At 39.3% G+C, this 20730-nt stretch overlaps 2 protein-coding genes across 2 annotated transcripts in view; one reads left to right on the top strand and one right to left on the bottom strand.

The window, feature by feature from the left end:
- The window catches only part of LOC133623179 (phytanoyl-CoA hydroxylase-interacting protein), a 32279-nt gene extending 16989 nt beyond the window's left edge, over window positions 1-15290 (top strand). The window contains exons 3-5 of the mRNA XM_061986240.1: window positions 12495-12669; window positions 12819-12936; window positions 13013-15290. Of these exons, the coding sequence (XP_061842224.1) occupies window positions 12495-12669; window positions 12819-12936; window positions 13013-13559 (840 nt within the window). The 3' untranslated portion in view covers window positions 13560-15290. The remainder of the gene's footprint in view (window positions 1-12494; window positions 12670-12818; window positions 12937-13012) is intronic.
- Window positions 15291-17627: 2337 nt separating this feature from the next.
- Window positions 17628-20709, bottom strand: ppp1r3c2b (protein phosphatase 1 regulatory subunit 3C2, duplicate b). Its single transcript, XM_061986238.1, has 3 exons — window positions 20473-20709; window positions 20329-20388; window positions 17628-20209 (listed from the first exon to the last, which is right to left on the bottom strand). The coding sequence occupies exons 2-3, from the start codon at window positions 20346-20348 to the stop codon at window positions 19366-19368; spliced, it is 864 nt and encodes a 287-aa protein (XP_061842222.1). The 5' UTR covers window positions 20349-20388; window positions 20473-20709; the 3' UTR covers window positions 17628-19365.
- Window positions 20710-20730: the final 21 nt, after the last annotated feature.

The raw sequence follows: 20730 nt of genomic DNA, 5'->3' as shown, positions 1-20730 counted from the left end.
GAGGGTCTTGGTCTTGGACTTGGCGTGGAGGGTCTTGGTCTTGGACTTGGCGTGGAGGGTCTTGGACTTGGCGTGGAGGGTCTTGGACTTGGCTTGGCAGTGCTTGGTCTTGGCTTGGCAGTGCTTGGCGGCGTGGAGCTGGTACCGGAGCTTGGCATGATGCTGCTAGGCGTGGTGCGGGTACTGGAGTCTGCCGTGGAACTTGGCGTGGTAGAGCTGGTGCTAGCCTTGGTGCGGCAACAGGTGCAGCGACAGGTGCTAGCCGTGGAGCTGCGACTGGTGCTAGCCGTGGAGCTAGCCTTGGAGCAGGTGGAGGTGGCTTAGCTGGGGGTTGCGGCTTGGCAGGTCGGAAGACTGGTGAGGGCGGTCGTGCTGGAGGCTGTGGCTTGACGGGTCGGAAGACTGGTGAGGGCGGTCGTGCTGGAGGCTGTGGCTTGACGGGTCGGAAGACTGGTGAGGGCGGTCGTGCTGGAGGCTGTGGCTTGATGGGTCGGAAGACTGGTGAGGGCGGTCGTGCTGGAGGCTGTGGCTTGACATGGTGATGCAGAGCCACCCCACCTACACAGCTCCCGACCCCAGCCCCCCCCCTCAAGGGGCGGATACCAGACGCGCTCCCTGCGGTCTGGAAATCTCTGTAGGGGTGGGCGGGGGAGGGCAGAAATTTCCCCTTTATTTTGGCCACAATATTTTTCTTTATCCCCCACCTGGGGTTGTGTGGGCGGAAAAAAGAAAAAAATTGTGACGGGGGCGGGACTTGAGTCTTGGGGGGCGGGGCATGAGTCTTGGGGGGCGGGGCATGAAATTGGGATGGCTGTGACTGACTAGACCTGATTTCTAAAAACATGTTTTGATAATGTTTTATCAAAGACATGGCATTAGAGTTTTTAGCTGGAGGCGGGTGATTTAAAGAAAAAGTATTGAAAAAAAAATCCTGGTCTGTGATGTCATCATGGGGAAGCCGGGCAGACTGCTGCTTGCTTCCGCCCGGAAGGGGCGGGGCTTGTGGGAGCGGCGTGTCCTGCTGGCTCGAGGAAGTTTTTCCCCGTCCTTGGCGACGTTTCCGGGACGGGAGCGACGCGCCGATCGGCACCAGCTTGCCTTCATTCCCCCACATCATCCCCCTGCGCTCCCTGGGGGAAAAGCGCAGCGTCTCTGCCTCCATGGCGCGCAGCACCTCCCAAGAAGCTTCATCCGCATTGTCCAACTCGGCCAACTTACTTGCGGAAAAGCGGGTCTGCTGACGACCTAATGTCAAGACTTGGTCCTGGGTGTGTGCTTTTCCGGGATGCAACGGAAAGTTGGCACGGGCGAGACGGGAATTAAGGTACATATTTATTTAAAGACTATAAATACAAAAAAAAGGATCAAACAAAAGGCGCGCACAGTGGCGGAGAATAAACTATGAACAATTAAACAACACTTGCAAACTATGGCTTGAATAAAGAAAACTTACTTGGCATGGACAAAAAAGGAGCAGCGTGAACATGGACATGAAAAAATGGACAGAGCATACATGTGGTGTGAGGTCGTCAGGCCGAACAACAGAAAATGAATGAACTTAAATACTATGGACATGATTAGTGAAAGCAGGTGCGTGATTCAAAACGTGAAACAGGTGCGTGACGTGACAGGTGAAAACTAATGGTTGCTATGGTGACCAGACAAGGGAGTGAAAAGACAGAAACTAAACAAAACATGACTTAAAACAAAACATGATAATACAGACATGACAAACACATTGCAAAAAAGTTGGCACAGGGGCATTTTTACCACTGTGTTACATGGCCTTTCCTTTTAACAACACTCAGTAAATGTTTGGGAACTGAGGAGACCAATTTTTGAAGCTTTTCAGGTGGAATTCTTTCCCATTCTTGCTTGATGTACAGCTTAAGTTGTTCAACAGTCCGGGTGTCTCCGTTGTATTTTACGCTTCATATTGCGCCACACATTTTCACTGGGAGGCAGGTCTGGACTACAGACAGACCAGTCTAGTACCTGCACTCTTTTACTATGAAGCCACACTGGCTTGGCATTGTCTTGCTGAAATAAGCAGGGGCGTCCATGATAACGTTGCTTGTATGGCAACATATGTTGGTGTCTTCACAGATGTGTAAGTTACCCATGCCTAGGGCACTAATACACCCCCATACCATCACAGATGCTGGCTTTTGAACTTTGCGCCTATAACAATCCGGATGGTTCTTTTCCTCTTTGTTCCGGAGGACACGACGTCCACAGTTTTCAAAAACAATTTGAAATGTGGACTCGTCAGACCACAGAACACTTTTACACTTTGCATCAGTCCATCTTAGATGAGCTCAGGGCCAAGCGAAGCCAGCGGTGTTTCTGGGTGTTGTTGATAAATGGCTTTCGCTTTGCATAGTAGAGTTTTAACTTGCACTTACAGATGTAGCGACAAACTGTAGTTACTGACAGTGGTTTTCTGAAGTGTTCCTGAGCCCATGTGGTGATATCCTTTACACACTGATGTCGCTTTTTGATGCAGAACCACCTGAGGGATCGAAGGTCCGTAATATCATCGCTTACGTGCAGTGATTGCTCCAGATTCTCTGAACCTTTTGATGATATTACAGACCTTAGATTGTAAAATCCCTAAATTCCTTGCAATAGCTGGTTGAGAAATGTTGTTCTTAAACTGTTCGACAATTTGCTCACGCATTTGTTAACAAAGTAGTGACCCTCGCTCCATCCTTGTTTGTGAATGATTTAGCATTTCATGGAAGCTGCTTTTATACCCAATCATGACACCCACCTGTTCCCAATTAGCCTGTTCACCTGTGGGATGTTCCAAATAAGTGTTTGATGAGCATTCCTCAACTTTCTCAGTCTTTTTTGCCACTTGTGCCAGCTTTTTCGAAACATGTTGCAGGCATCAAATTCCAAATGAGCTAATATTTGCAAGTAATAAAAACGTTTTCTAATTTGAACGTTAAGTATCTTGTCTTTGCAGTCTTTTCAATTAAATATAGGTTGAAAATGATTTGGAAATCATTGTATTCTGTTTCTATTTACGATTTACACAACGTACCAACTTCACTGGTTTTGGGTTTGTATATGTGATAGAATAAATAGAGAAACAGAGTAAAACAATTATCCTGTATATCACAGGTTTTTTTTAACCGAAATCGCAGGCCACCTGTTGAATAGCCCAAAGGATGTAAAAAAGAGAGGACCTAAAATAGAACCGTGAGGAACACCACTAGTATAACTAAATAATTTGAACAAATGACCACTGACATCTAAAGTAAACAAGCTACAGCAACGCCTTGGTCACATTAATCACTTTAGAAAAGAAATGTGGAACTGCCAAAAAAAGAGGACTTAAAACCGTGCCTTGAGGAACGCCTCAGTTATGTCAATCATAAGCTTGAACCCCAGATTTGCTAGCAAGATTAAAATGTCAATGCAAGGATCTGCCGATGAGTTCACAGTGGTCCAAGTTCCTCGATACATCACGAGCACTCTCGTGTTTTTAGGAATTTGCTGCAGAAATGTTTGTCTCCCAAGTTTTAATCTGAACTCGGGGGCCGGTATGGCATACTTGCCAACCCTCCCGAATTTTCCAGGAGACTCCCGAAATTCAGTGCCTCTCCCGAAAACCTCCCGAGACAAATATGCTCCCGAAAATCTCCCGAATTTCAGCCGGAGCTGGAAGCCACGCCCCCTCCAGCTCTATGCGACCTGAGTGAGGACAGCCTTTTTTCATGACGGGAGGACAACAGGGTGACAAGAACTGAATCATCCAGACTAGAGATAAATTGTATTATTATGTTTATCTTTCCTAAAAATAAATATATATATTCATTAAAAAAAACAAAAAACATTTTTACTATATTTTGCTAAAAACATCAAAATTAATTATATTTTTATTTTTATTTTTTCTGACTCCTTACAGCCATAGAATTATACATTAAAATAAACATATTTGAAATAATGAATTTTAAATGATCATAATAATTCATTTAAAATGACCATATTTAATTATTAAAATAATTGCTTGTTTATCAACAACTTTAACATTTTATTCATTACATTTTGACGCTCTCAGAAGCCAAGTTATGTTATATTCCTATATATATATATATATATATATATATATATATATATATATATATATATATATATATGAAATACTTGACTTGGTGAATTCTAGCTGTCAATATACTCCTCCACTCTTAACCCCCCCACCCCCCACCTCCCGAAATTGGAGGTCTCAAGGTTGGCAAGTATGCGGTATGGTGTCATTCCGGACCGGATTAGGCCCCTGGGCCACCAGTTGAAAAGAAATGCTGTAGTGCAAATACAATATAAAAACCACAACAGCAAACCAAACCAAATAAAAGCCCAATTTAGCCCAGTTGGGATACACGATAAATAGGATAAAAATAAGACAGTAAATGTGTGCTTCTGTGAGGTCTGCTGAGGTTACGGACATTCCACACTAATCTGAGCACAGAACACAGCGGTTGCGCCCTCTCAGTCACTTCCAATTGAAGCAAAAGGAAAAACAAGTGCAGTCCACAGCTGCAGGCATGTGAGTGACTCACCTGGACCTTTTCTTTTTTTTTTTGAAGCACTTACAAATACACATTCAACACAGACCATTATTGTGTTCATCACTCCCAATGCGCACTCTTAACTCATTTGGCGTCAACACAATGGAGACTTTCGACAGTCGATTACTCCTAAATTGTATTGATTTTAGCTGCAAGCTGCTTTCTATCCGCAGTCTGACTTGCACTGCCTGAATGATCACAGAGTGAAGGCGGCTTCAATTCTGCACCGAGTGGCTTTGAGTCAGACATTATCCATCCATTCATGTTGCACCATTTATCATGTACAGGGTCATGAACCACAGCCTAGCCCAGCTGACTTTGGGCAAGAGAAGGGGTACACTTCGGACTAGTGTTGTCCCGATATCAATATTTTGGTACCGGTACCAAAATGATTTTGATACTTTTTGGTACTTTTCTAAATAAAGGGGATCACATAAAATTGCATTATTGGCTTTATTTTAACAAAAAAAATCTTACAGTACATTAAACATATCATATAAATATACATATAAACATATAAATATGATGTGATTTAGTGTTGTCCCGATACCAAATTATTTCGATACTTTTCGGTACATTTCTAAATAAAGGGGACCACAAAGAATGGCATTATTGGCTTTATTTTAACAAAAAATCTTACAGTACATTAAACATATGTTTCTTATTGCAAGTTTGTCCTTAAATAAAATAGTGAACATACAAGACAACTTGTCTTTCATTAGTAAGTAAACAAACAAAGGCTCCTAATTTAGCTGCTGACATAGCATGCTTTCCATTCTATTATTTTGTCAACATTATTAAGGACAATGAATTATTAATCTTCTTGTTAATTTACTGTTAATATCCGCTTACTTTCTATTTTAACATGTTCTATCTACACTTCTGTTAAAATGTAATAATCACTTATTCTTCTGTTGTTTGGATGCTTTACATTAGTTTTGGATGATACCACAAATCAAATCAGTCCGATACCAAGTCGTTACAGGATCATACATTGGTCATATTCAAAGTCCTCATGTGTCCAGGGACATACATCCTGAGTTTATAAACATAATATACATTTAAAAAAACTAAAAAAGATTTTGTGATGCTAAAAAATAATGACGTAATAATAGTAGTAACGACTAGATACGTGCCTGTACTTGGTATCATTACAGTGGATGTTAGGTGTAGATCCACTAATGGCGTTTGTTTACATTTTGAAGCCAGTGAGCTACGGTGTGTAGTGAAGCATGTTTAGCTATTCCTCGTCCTGCAGGGCTGATACTTGTAAGAAACATACTTTATTTGTCGCCATGGCGGTGAGGATTAGTGATTTAGAAGTAGCTAAAACAGTGGTTCTTAACCTGGGTTCGATCGAACCCTAGGGGTTCGGTGAGACGGCCTCAGGGGTTCGGCAGAGCCTCCGCCGTGGAGGTCAAGACACACCTGACTCATCGTGTAAACAAAAACTTCTCCCTGTCGGCGTATTATGGATACCCCCAAACAATGTTCCCTCTAATTTTCCATATGTGTGAGCAAACGCCAAAACTCCTTGAGCATTCAGTGGAGCACATGTGAGCGACGTCAGACATGCACATGCACACTGTGGTCACACCTGCAGCACACCTGTCCCAAACCTGACTAAATAACAAGTTCAATGTTTTATTATTGTAATCAACAGCAGTCATTTCCATGAGATTATGTTCTTATATACCGGTAAGTGTTTTGGCCCACTTACAATGACTATACCATATTGTTTTTCATGAACTGTGTACTAGCATTATATGTCTGGGTGGGGGTCCTGCTTTGGAAATAATGTGTACCCCTTTCAGATATCGCATTTAGTTCCCACTAAAACATTCACATGTTGCACAATGAGATGTAAACATGGGATTATGTGTACATTACTGTAACTTTCTGTTTTGAAAATACGTATATCTTTATTAGTATTTCTTTACTATGACAACATCATTTTATGATTACGATTCGGGTTCGGTGAATGCGCATATGAAACTGGTGGGGTTCGGTACCTCCAACAAGGTTAAGAACCACTGAGCTAAAAACACTGCAGACTGGGGACCAGTACTTTTCAGAGGCGGTATAGTCCCGAATATGATTCAAATTTGTTGCTAACTAACGAACTAACGGACAGACACTGGCGATCACATGGCTACCTGATAGAGATCATTACGTTTCACACTAGTGTTGTATGGTATACCGGTATTAGTATAGTACCACGATACTAATGAATCATATTCGGTACTATACCGCCTCTGAAAAGTACCACCCCCCCAAACCCCCTGTCGGCGTCACGCCGTGTCATTGCTGGTTTACGAGCAGACGAGCATGTTCGGCAGTGCACAATCACAGAGTACTTACAAACAGACAATGTGTGTAGACAGAAAAGGGAGAACAGATACATTTTGGCTTAAAAACTAATGATAAAGGTGAAGTTATAACACTGAAACGCCCTCAGGAAGAGGTGCTTTAAGACATGACGAGCCAGCTAGCGGCTAAAGTCCAGCCCCAGTCGGCAGTGTTTTAGCTACTTCTAAATCACTAATCCTCGTCTCCATGGCAACAAATAAAGTACGTTTCTTACAAGTATCATCCCTGCAGGACGAGGAATAGCTAAACATGCTTCACTACACACCGTAGCTCACCGGCGTCAACATGTAAACAAACGCCATTGGTGGATCTACACCCGACATCCACTGTAATGATACCAAGTATAGTAGCGTATCTAGTCGATACTACTATGATTACGTCGATATTATTTGGCATCACATCTTCTTTCAGTTTTAAAAAAATCATATTATGTTTATAAACTCAGGAATAATAATGACTGAATTAATTAATTACATATTACAAAACTGTTGTATATACTACTTCACAGATTCTATTATAAAAAAGTCAGTAAATGATGTATATATTTGTAAACGCTCAGAAGTGGGAAAGGGGTAGGATTAAATAAGCTTTGCTTCTTCCTACTCCTTTTCGGACATGATGTAAAGTGAATGATATGACATTGTGTGATGTATTATGTCGTAAGTGTGTTCATGTTCGTAATAAACTAAAGAAAGAAAGAAAGAAGGAAATATGTCCCTGGACACATGAGGACTTTGAATATGACTAATGTATGATCCTGTAACGACTTGGTATCGGATTGATACCCAAATTTGTGGTATCATCCAAAACTAATGTAAAGTATCAAACAACAGAAGAATAAGTGATTACTACAATTTAACAGACGTGTAGACAGAACATGTTAAGAGAAAGTAAGCAGATATTAACAGTAAATGAACAAGTAGATTAATAATTCATTTTCTACCACTTGTCCTTAATAATGTTGACAAAATAATAGAATGATAAATGACACAATATGTTACTGCATATGTCAGCAGACTAATTAGGAGCCTTTGTTTACTTACTTACTATTAAAAGACAAGTTGTCTTGTATGTTCACTATTTTATTTAAGGACAAACTTGCAATAAGAAAGATATGTTTAATGTACCCTAAGATTTGTTGTTAAAATAAAGCCAATAATGCCATTTTTGTGGTCCTCTTTATATAGAAAAGTACAGAAAAATATCGGTACCGTGACAACACTATTTCACACAAATAGAAAGAAAATAGCTTTGCCTCAGCTCATCAGTTGCTGGAATATGCGACATGTCACTGTTTGTTTTCCCAGCCCTAACATCAATTGGAACCCAAAATATTGGACTTAATCTGCAATTCATGTTCGCATGATGTCCGCGATTGCTATGACACGCCACAATAATATTATAGGCTTCGATTTTTTTTCTTTCGTTGGCATCTCATCTCACACCAAAAAGCAATTTACTACGAGAAAATCTTATTTTTTTTAGAAAAGTCAATGCAGGGTTTGTCTTCATCTTCCTGAATGGAGAATAAAGGGTACAAAGTTACATCATCAGCGTTGCTATGGTTATACACCCTGGGAGTATTAGGCCTGAGCCCAAAACAACGCAGCTGATTTGATTACATGTCTCCTAGTTACAGTCGCTTGGCTTTGAAGTGGATAAATATAGTGTCATAATGCAAAACCTATGGAGAGAAAAGGGTTGATTCAACAAGTACTTTTTGAATTCCCTTTGAAATGTAAATGGGGCAGCAAGATGGAGATGTGCCTCACAGTAAGGAGATACCTCGAGCAGGGGTGTCAAACTGGTTTTCAATGAGGACCACATCACAGTTATGGCTATATAAATATAAATGTATAATCACATTAGGGTTGTACGGTATACCGGTATTAGTATAGTACCGCGATACTAATGAATCATATTCGATACTATACTGTTTTTAAAAAAAATGTATATTATGTTTATAAACTCAGGAAATATGTCCCTGGACACATGAGGACTTTGAATATGACCAATGTATGATCCTGTAACTACTTGGTATCCGATTGATACCCAAATTTGTGGTATCATCCAAAACTAATGTAAAGTATCCAAACAACAGAAGAATAAATTATTATTACATTTTAACAGACGTGTAGATAGAACATGTTAAAAGACAAAATAAGTAGATATTAACAGTAAATGAACAATAAGATTAATAGTTAATTTTCTACCACTTGTCCTTAATAATTTTTTAAATCAAAATAATAGAATAGAAAATGACACATACGTCAGCAGACTAAACTAGGAGCCTTTGTTTGCTTACTTACTACTAAAAGACAAGTAGTCTTGTATGTTCACTATTTTATTTAAGGACAAACTTGCAATAAGAAACATATGTTTAATGTACCCTAAGATTTTGTGTTAAAATAAAGCCAATAATGCCATTTTTTGTGGTCCCCTTTATTTAGAAAAGTACCAAAAAATACCGAAAAGTATTGAAATAATTTGGTATCGGGACAACACTAAATCACATCATATTTAGTTTATTTTTTACTGATGGATAAATGGTCAAATTAAATGGGTTGTACTTGTATAGCACTTTTCTACCTTCAAGGTACTCAAAGCGCTTTGACACTATTTCCACATTCACCCTTTCACACACACATTCACACACTGAGCAAGGGCGAAGTGTCTTGCTCAAGGACACAACGGACGTGACGAGGTTGGGAGAAGGTGGGGATTGAACCAGGAACCCCCAGGTTGCTGGCACGGCCACTCTACCACCACGCCGTCCCCATATATATAACTTGCTTTGCACTCATAAGTCAATGCGACAAGCAGATATTTATGTTAGGAGTGTCCCGATCTGATACTTACGTCAGCTATTGGGCTGATATCAGCAAAAAAAACAACGATATAAATAAATATTGGATAGTATCGACTTGCGCGTAAAATCTCCGATACAAGCACTCCTGCAGTGCGTTAACTTATGCAAAGCTGGACAGCCAGTTAACATCTAAATGTCCTCCAATATGTACACAAGGTAGGTCTTCTATTTTAGTGAAGTCATTTAGGTAAACATTGTAGGCTATAGCAGCAACACAACCGTTCAGCACACAAGCTAAACAAATGTATTAAGTTTCTTAATTGCACAATACTGCAGTCTAAAATACATTTGTTCATATAAATAAGTATCAAATAATTATAGTTGCATACTACTTACACGTACAAAGTCTCCAAGGCAGAAGCAAATTACAAGGCGTCCAGTAACAAAAGTGTCCGCACCGTTCAACTTGTTGCATCATATGCTTACCTTAATCAATTATTGTGGCCACTAGGTGTCAGCAAAAAAAAAAAAAAAAAAGACCACCCCACTTCAACTTCATAGACAGCATAAGACCATTTTAAAAAGTTAATAATAAATAGGTTAGTGTTTTTCATACCTGCCATTTTTCTCTGACAAATTTCACTTGAGTCAACCTTTTCTATTATTCCACACTATAAAATGATAAAAGAACGTACTTGTATTAATATCAGTATTGGCCAATACTCAAGGCTCTGATATTGGTATTGCATCGCAAGTGAAAATGTTGAATTGGGACAACCCTTAATTAGGTATTTGTTTTAGAAAACAAAAAAATGTTAGAACTCTTTTGAATACTAGATCATTATCAAAGGGGAACTGCACTTCTTTTATTTATTTTGCCTATCATCCGCAATCCCTACGTAAGACAAGAACACATAGGATTTTATTTTGTTTAATGCATTCAAAATGGCAAATAAACATTAGCAAACGTCAGCTAACAATGAAGCCCAGGGGTCTCCAAACTACGGCTCGCCAGCATCCCAAAATCCGGCCCGCAGGAAGTCTCAAGTTTTTTTTTAAATTTGTCCAACCGTTTCTACGTTAGCTACAGTACCTATCTTTGTTTATAATGTCTGCTGGATCTACCGGTACTCTCTATTTTAAGCTGCCCTTTTTTTGCTGCAGCTGTTACATATACTGTAATACTGTACATCAGGGGTGTCCAACTCGTTTTAGCTCAGGGGCCGCATGGAAAATCATGGCATTAAAACTAAAAAATAAGACAACTTCAAATTATTTTCTTTGTCTTACTTTGGCCAAAAATAAAATAAACACATTCTGAAAATATGACATAAAAGTATAGAAAAAAATACCGTAGTATATACAGTTTATATATATATATAAATATATATATATTTATTTATTTTATTTTTTTACTCAGGACTATCCGCAGACTAGATTTTGGACGCTGGCGAGCCGTATCTGGCCCGCGGGCCGTAGTTTGGGGACTAATGGGATAGATTAAAAAATATATAATAATAAAAAAAAAAAAAATATATATATATATATATTTTTAAATTATATTATATAAAAAAAAAATAATAATAAAAAAAAAAATAAAAAAAAAATAAAATATATATATATATATATATATATATATATATATATATATATATATATATATATGTATATATATATATATATATATTTTACTCTTGACTAAACGCGGGCCGGATTTTGGACGCTAGTTTTTGGCCTTAGTTTGGGGACTAATGGGATAGATTAAAAAATATATAATAAAAAAAATATATGTATATATATATATTTTTTTTGTTTTGTTTTTGTTTTTATTATATTATATAATGGGATGGATTAAAAAATATATAATAATTTAAAAAAAAAAATATATATATATATATATATATTTAAATTATATTATATAAAAAAAATAATAATAATAATAATAAAAAAAATAAAATAAATATATATATATATATTTTTTTTTACTCTTGACTAAACGCGGGCCGGATTTTGGACGCTAGTTTTTGGCCTTAGTTTGGGGATTAATGGGATGGATTAAAAAATATATAATAAAAAAAAATATATGTATATATATATATATATTTTTTTTTGTTTTTGTTTTTATTATATTATATAAAAATATATATATATATATTTTTTTTACTCTTGACTAAACAAAGGCCGGATTTTGGACGCTAGCGGGTCGTAACTGGCCCACGGGCCGTAGTTTGGAGGCCCCTGATCTACCCCATTACATGCAAAAGAAAATTGAGCAATAAAGATGAAATGCATTATTTCCAGTCTTTCACGGTCCACATAACATGATGCGGTGGGCCAGATCTGGCCTTTTGGCTTTGAGTTTTGACACTTGTCTATGGTTTGTCTTTAATGCTGACCCATTTCTTGCCCCCAAATAAGCACCGGCTCACCTGTGACACTGACCATGTTAAGTGGTTAAAAAAAATTCATGAATACATGAAATAACATCCAGTTATCCTGCTCAGTGGTCTTGTGGTTAGAGTACCCGCCCTGAGATCAGTACTCAGCATCAAGGGTTGGAATTTGGGGGTTAAATCACCAAAATGATTCCCGAGCGCAGCCACCGCTGCTGCTCACTGCTCCCCTCACCTCCCAGGGGGTGGAACAAGGGGATGGGTCAAACGCAGAGGGTAATTTCACCACACCTAGTGTGTGTGTGACTATCAGTGGCACTTTAATGTTTTTCTTCCATCCTCCAGGATGTTCCGACCAAACTGGTGGCGAAGGCCGTGCCCCTCCCCATGGCGGTGAGGGGACACTGGTTTCTGAGCCCCCGCACAGAGTACTGTGTCGCTGTGCAGACGGCGGTTCGACAGTCTGACGGCGACTACCTTGTGTCGGAGTGGAGCCAAGTGGTGGAGTTCTGCACAGGAGGTGAGACGTCTGATGGATAAAGTGATGCTAATGTATGCCCCGAGCAGCTCGAGTTATTAAAAAAAAAAACCCCACAATTCTCTTTCAGCGTCGGGTCATTAGCATTTGAAAGCAGGGGAATGATTATGGATTTCCTTTTAACTCTGCAGACTACGCCGTAGAACACCTCCAGCAGCTTCTCGACAAGGCCAAAGGCTCCGCGGGAAGGCTATTGAAATTCTCCGTGTTTTATCGCAACCAGCATTCAGATTACTTTGACTGCGTCAGGTAAGTGGTGCAGCTCATTGTTGAATACAATACAGTAATGGTAATAGTTGGTTTTCTCTGTCACTGGGCTGATTAGAAAGGAGTGTGGGGGTTCCATGCGACCAGCCCTTAAAGACACCAGTGGGAGTCATGGTTCTCCGATCAATGGCAAGCTACAAGGAGTCTTCTTTAGCTGCAATACTGAGTTTGACACCGGCCTCCCCCCCAAGGACTCCCCGTACGGCCCTCTGCGCTTCCAGATCCCGGCCGGACACCTGCTCAACCCCAACATCTCCTTGTATTTTGCAGACTTCTACTGCATGTATACAGCCTACCACTACGTGGTTGTGGTGCTGGCCCCAGTGGGCTCAGAGGGAGACCACTTCTGCAGAAGCCGTCTCCCCTTGCTGGACTTGGCCAGCAACCCCTTCTTGACGTACAGCGCTCCCCAGAGGCCGGGGGAGGAGCCGCTCTACTGCCACGCCAGTGATGTCATCCTGGAGGTGCTTTTTACCGAGCCGGTCAGTTTGGATGAGGGTACGGTGGAGCAAATCAGCGGACACCATCAGCTCATGAGTTTGACCACGGCCAACGCCAAGAAAGACCCGAGCTGTAAAGTGTGCAACATCAGCGTCGGCCGTTAGACAAGATCCAGTGCTGAGAGACATCATTATGTGTAGGCCAAAACCCAGAGGAGAAACACCCACCACCTCAAGGGCGAGTGTGCATGATGCTTTCCTTTCCCCTCCCTCCCAGGCTAGAATAGAATCCAATACAATTATATCTCACATACACTATATTGCCAAAAGTATTTAGCCACCTGCCTTGGCTCACATATGAACTTGAAGTGCCATCCCATTCCTAACCCATAAGGTTCAATATGATGTCGGTCCACCTTTTGCAACTATTACAGCTTCAACTCTTCTGGGAGGGTGAGGTCACACACTGATGTTGGTCGAGAAAGCCTGGCTCTCAGTCTCTGTTCTAATTCATCCCAAAGGTGTTCTATCGGGTTCAGGCCAGTCAAGTTCATCCACACCGGACTGTGTCATCCATGTCTTTATGGACCTTGCTTTGTGCACTGGTGCACAGCATACTTGCCAACCCTCCCGATTTTTCCGGGAGACTCCCGAATTTCAGTGCCCCTCCCGAAAATCTCCTGGGGCAACCATTCTCCCGATTTTCACCCGGACAACAATATTAAGGGCGTGCCGTGATGGCTCTGCCTTTAACGTCCTCTACAACCTGTCGACGCGTCCACTTTTTCACCATACAAACAGCGTGTCACATGATGTATGCGGCTTCTGCATACACACGAAAGTGACTGCAAGACATACTTGATCAACAGCCATACAGGTCACACTGAGGGTGGCCGTATAAACAACTTTAACACTGTTACTAATATGCGCCACACTGTGAACCCACACCAAACAAGAATGACAAACACATTTCGGGAGAACATCCGCACCGTAACACAACATAAACACAACAGAACAAATACACAGAATCTCTTCCGGGCTACAATATACCCCCCCGAATCTCCCGAATTCGAAGGTCTCAAGGTTGGCAAGTATGGTGCACAGTCATGTTGGAAGAGGAAGGGGCCCGCTCCAAATTGTTCCCACAAGGTTGGGAGCATGGAATTAGCCAAAATATTTTGGTATCCTGGAGCATTCAAAGTTCCTTTCACTGGAACTAGGGTGCCAAGACCAACTCCTGGAAAAACAACCCCACACCATAATTCCGCCTCCACCAAATTTCACACTCGGCACAATGCAGTCCGAAATGTACGGTTCTCCTGGCAACTTCCAAACCCAGACTCATCCATCAGATTGCCAGATGGAAAAGCGTGATTCATCACTCCAGAGAATGTGTTTCCAAAGCTCTAGAGTCCAGATTTTATACACCTGTGGCCGGGCCAAGTGATTAGGACACCTGATTCTGATCATTTGGATGGGTGGCCAAATACGTTTGGCAATATAGTGTACCTCCATCGTGGGCAGCTACAACACTATACATTCTATTTACACACACAGCTGTTAAAAACACTAAAGAATGCTATTATATATTTTTTTAGTTAGTGACTACTGTGGAGGTACCAAACTGTATGAACTGGACACAACATTTTTGGCAGCTTAAAGGAAAACTGCACTTTTTGGGGGGAATCATCCACAATCCCACGTCGTTCCCGTACCTGTGCGTTATGAATAGTGAAAAACTGCTTGTACAAGGCAGCTAACAATGCAGGTAGTGGGGATACGATCTACTAAAATACCATCCAAAAACCACCAGTTACAGTCAAATATGTGGGCATGTCTGTTTGCATATTTTCTAAATATTTAGCTTTACACTTGGTGAGACTTTTAGATTTAACATTTTGATTTAGATTCAACATTTATATATGTACTTAACATTTATGTTTAGATTAAACATTTATAATTAGATTCAACATGTATATTTACCATTCATTTTAACAATTAGATTTAGCTTTTAAATGTTACATTTACATTTAGAACAGAATAGAATAGTTAAGAATAGAATACATCTTTATTGTGAGAAGCTCTGCCATCCGGGAGGAGCTCAAAGTAAAGCCGCTGCTCCTCCACATCGAGAGGAGCCAGGTAAGGTAGTTCGGGCATCTGGTCAGGATGCCACCCGAACGCCTCCCTAGGGAGGTGTTTAGGGCACGTCCGACCGGTAGGAGGCCGCGGGGAAGACCCAGGACACGTTGGGAAGACTACAGTATATCTCCCAGCTGACCTGAGAATGCCTCGGGATCCCCCGGGAAGAGCTTGACGAAGTAGCTGGTGAGAGGGAAGTCTGGGTTTCCCTGCTTAGGCTGCTGCCCCCGCGACCCGACCTCGGATAAGCGGAAGAAGATGGATGGATGGATGGATGGATGGCCACAGAAGTGGAAAATTGTCTTTGGCTCACCAACGTAGGCGACAGACGGCACTACAATACAAACAATGTTATATATATATATATATACATATATATATATATAAAAACATATATATATATATATATATATATATATATATACATATATATATATATATAAAACATATAACAGCCACAATAACAACAGAGTTTAGGTAAAATCAGGAAGGAAAGTAACTAAAAGTTAAGATCTAAAAGAGTATCAATAAAACAAAAGTAAAGCAGTTCGGGTCAAATGTGGATTTAGATTCATCATTTATATTTAGATTCAATATTTATATTCAGATGTAACATTTAAATCCAACATTCATATTCAGATGTAACATTTAAATCCAACATTTATATTTAGATTTAACATTTACATTTAGAGTCAACATTTATATTTACCATTTCAATGTAACATTTACATTTTGAGTTAACATTTAAATATATAGTCAACATTTAAATTTAAACTTAACATTCATATTTAGGTTAATATTTAGAGTTAAAATGTACATTTAGAGTTAGCATTTATATGTAACAATTATATTTATATTTAATTGTAACAATTAGATTCAACTTTTAAATTTAACATTTATATTAAGATTTAACATTTAAATTGAGATGTTACATTTAAATTCAACAATTATATTTAGTTAACATATTTAGATTCAACACTTACATTTAGAGTTAACATTTACCTTTATAGTCAACATTTCAATTTAAAGTAAACATTCATATTTAGGTTAATATTTAGAGTTCTCATTTACATTTAGAGTTAGCATTTATACGTAACAATTATATTTACATTTAATTGTAACAATTAGATTCAACTTCTAATTTAACATTTAGATTTAGGGTTAACATTTAAATTCAACAATCAGATTTAGTTAACATTTATATTTGACATTGAGATTTAGAGTTAACGTTTAGATTAAAATTAAAATTTAACATTTAGATTTAGGGTTACCATTTATATAACATTTAGATTGAACTACATTTATATTAAGATTTAACATTTAAATTTAACAATTAGATTTAATATTTACATTTAGAGTCAACATTTATATTTACCATTTAAAATTATAGTCAACATTTAAATTTAAATTTAACATTTATATTTAGGTTAATAATTATAGTTATCATTTATTTTTTAGTTAGCTTTTATATGTAACAATCATATTAACATTTAATTGTAACACATTAGATTCAACTTTTAAATTTAACATTTAGATTTAGGGTTAACATTTATAGCTAACTGCTGTATTGCTTTTGAGTTAAGAAAAGGTAATGTTAGATTATGAGTCATTAATCCGTCATAAGGTACTGTAGAAGGTTGTATTACCTCGACGAGAAGTTGGTCAACTTTGAAAATCCACAGGCTACCAACTTGATTCTATATGGCTCTTAACAAATGAAACACAGCATAAAACCATCGCACCATCGCTAGGATTAAGAAGTATTTCAAATTTAGCAGCTCAAGGAGAGCAAAAATGCTGAACAATACAAACATCGCTGTGAGACCGGACATTGCAAGTCACTGTTTTATGTCTTTATTTGCAAAGTTAGGCAATAGTGCTACATGACAACACTCCAAAGATCTAACCAATTCTGCCATTTGTGGTATTATACACAGAAAGTGTTCACTATGTTGTTGGTGAAGGTAGCGTTTGTTGTAAAAATCAATGCACCCAGGAAAGAAATATGGTAAAGCTTAAAATGAGCAAAATACTGTACAATTTACCTGCATTATTAGCCGCCTCCTACTAGCAGTTTTTCACTATTTAGAACACACAGAAAAGGAAAGACCTGTTTTTGTCTCACATTAGTTTTGTGGATATGCAAAATTTAAAAAAATGGGATTTTCCTTTAAAAAAGTACATTGTAAGTGGAACCACAAAAAAAAAAAAAAAAAAAAAAAAAATGTAAGTGGAACCTCCAAACTCAAACGCAAAAATCTGTTAAATTTAGAGTTTAAAGTAACTTTTCTGTAAACCGTCAAGGACCTCAGCTCAGTGAGTGCGTTTTACATTTTCTGTGTTTTTTGTAAAATTGTCAAAAGGGTGATACCATATAAGTAGTAACTTATTGAGACAAGAACCTATCTTGCTGCTTTGTAAATAATAAGCAAAACATATCAGTCCCAAATAATGACTAACTCTAAAGACCTCAAACACGTACCGTATTTTTCAGCGTATAAGTCGCTCCGGAGTATAAGTCGCACCGGCCGAAAATGCATAATAAAGAAGGAAAAAAACATGTATAAGTCGCACTGGAGTATAAGTCGCATTTTTTGGGGAAATGTATTTGATAAAACCCAACACCAAGAATAGACATTTGAAAGGCAATTTAAAATAAATAAAGAATAGTGAACAACAGGCTGAATAAGTGTACGTTATATGAGGCATAAATAACCAACTGAGAACGTGCCTGGTATGTTAACGTAACATATTACGGTAAGAGTCATTCAAATAACTATAACATATAGAACATGCTATATGTTTACCAAACAATCTGTCACTCCTAATCGCTAAATCCCATAAAATCTTATACGTCTAGTCTCTTACGTGAATGATCTTAATAATATTATTTGATATTTTACGGTAATGTGTTAACAATTTCACACATAAGTCGCTCCTGAGTATAAGTCGCACCGCCGGCCAAACTATGAAAAAAACTGCGACTTATAGTCCGAAAAATACGGTACATTAATTTAATACTTTACTTTAAAATGAAATACACTAATCCCAGCAATAACTAATATATTTCCCTGCTTTCCTCTCTATCATTATCTTGAAAAGGGTGAGTACTGTAGTTTTTACTCTATTTTAGTTTTACAACTAATAATATGAAGTCAACTATAAATTGTGTTGGACTTTGAAAGTTCTACTTCAGTAATATGAGGAGTAGTGGTCATAAAAAAAAAAAATCTGAATTTTTGAGTTGTGCCAGGTGAGTCAACAGCTGAACGCTTGGCATTATCTAACCCTCGGCTGTCTGTCATGGTGCTAACAGTGGTATCATTTCAGATTGATGTTTGCATTACGCATGCATGGAAATGGAAGAAACAAAGATGATGTGGCTTGTTGTTGTTCATTTTGTCTTTGCTACACTGTAGTTTGTCTGAAAATGTTTGTTTTTTATTGTTATTAAAGTACTGCTACCATGGTGTTGCAGATGTGACAATGGGAGCACAAAGCCTCCAGTAATCAGTAACAGTGTATCTAAACTACACTGAGCTAAGATTAGCTTCTATGTTGCTGCGAGCCTAACATTTGTCCCTGCCTAGTAATCTCTGACCTTCTTGGGAATCCCAGAGATGCCCAAAGCAAAAGGCATCCCTCTGCACTGTTACTCAGCGGCAAAGAATGGACAACGAGTGAGAGTTGACTTAAATAATTCTGTAGATTGGTGGCAATTAAAGGACACTAATTGGTATTCACTAAATCAAATAAGATAAGAGTCACAGTGAAACAACACATACAATAAAACTACTTTGTTTGAAAAGTAACCAACTCTTACACCTCTTTATCTGTTGTGACAAAGATGTGACTTCACGCACACATCGATCGTGTAGTTCTGTCCATTGTTATTGTCCCAAAAGGTGTCACCATGTTCTCCTGGCGAATAGCTTAAGCAGAATTCTATCTTCCTCTTTGCATCGAGCACTTTAGGTACGGCGATGTCAAACTCGAAGATGTCTGTGTGCGGCCCTCCGAAGCGCTGCTGCAGGTACGTGCAGGGCACATCTCTGTAGCTTTGCCATGAGTCAAAAGTGATGCGCACACGCACATCTTTTTGAAAGCTGACGTTTCGGACTCGGACGGTGCCTCTGAGGGCTTGCTCGGTGACCGTGCAGTTCTCCAGCGTGACCATGCTCTCAGCGAGCTTGGCACGGAAGGCCTGGAAATTAGCAGAGGGCTGCGGGAAGCCGAGTGTGAGCTGTGTTCCTGGGCAGCAGGTGCTGACCGTACAGCTGTAACCATCCTCCGTCATGCTCCACAGACCCTGCAGGGATGGCAGCGGGTCCAGGTCGGCGTGCTCCTCCTCATTAGAGAAGACTCGAACCTCTGCCAAGGACCATCCTTTGGAGTCGGCGAAAACCACGCGCTTGTTCTTGACTGGGGCCAATATATCCTCATCATCCGAGTCCTCAAAGGAACTTGAGAGCAGCCGAGTGGAGAAGTCTTGTAGGATGTCAGAGGATACGTGTTTTGAAAGTGCGGGGCGGATGCAGGACCGCAGAGGCTTCAGGATGGGCACCCAAACGTGAGGACAGAGTTGTTTACGTTGGTTTAAACACAGCCTGACGGCAATCTCCACTAGCCCAGCTGACTGTGCCATGGAGCCCAGGCCAAAGACAGGCAGGACACTGACAAGAAACAACAAAAAGGGACTTCAACTTGTTCCGCGACCAATAATGTATGCTTTGCGAGAAGGAACATGCTAAGAATTACAGTTCATGCATGCACATTTCCGCACAGTTCTTACGTTGTGCTGGATGTCTCCATACTGATGATCTGGTGCAGATTTAGGGATGCACTTTATTATCTTAAGAGGAAAAACACGTTACACAGTACATGTATAATGTTGCAGAATAAAACTGAAAATTGTAAACAATTAGACATGACTTACATTGAGAGCAGATAGTTGTCCTGCGAGAACCACGTCGACCCTTTCACCCACAGTGGAGTCTTGCACGTCGTTCTATTTATATTCAAAGTTATCATGTTGTTGCCCGCCCCCTTTAGTCTTGTGACCAGTTAGTTATTCTAACCCTTTTTTTTTACAACTCTGTGTGATGCAGATATCAGATCATTTACATTCAAATGATAATTGTAACCTTTAGAAATGTGATTTATGGCTCCTTTTTTAATAATTTATTGAACTTTT

The sequence above is a fragment of the Nerophis lumbriciformis genome, linkage group LG12 (genome assembly GCF_033978685.3).
Source record: "Nerophis lumbriciformis linkage group LG12, RoL_Nlum_v2.1, whole genome shotgun sequence".
NCBI classification, from domain to species: domain Eukaryota; kingdom Metazoa; phylum Chordata; class Actinopteri; order Syngnathiformes; family Syngnathidae; genus Nerophis; species Nerophis lumbriciformis.
Note: the sequence above shows the minus strand (reverse complement) of the source record. Positions and strands in the feature narration are given on the sequence as shown.

Coding starts and splice junctions, on each gene's coding strand:
- ppp1r3c2b (XM_061986238.1), bottom strand. CDS start 20,348: ATGGAGACATCCAGCACAAC. Junction 20,210..20,328: donor ATGGAGACATCCAGCACAAC/GTAAGAACTGTG, acceptor GTTTCTTGTCAG/TGTCCTGCCTGTCTTTGGCC.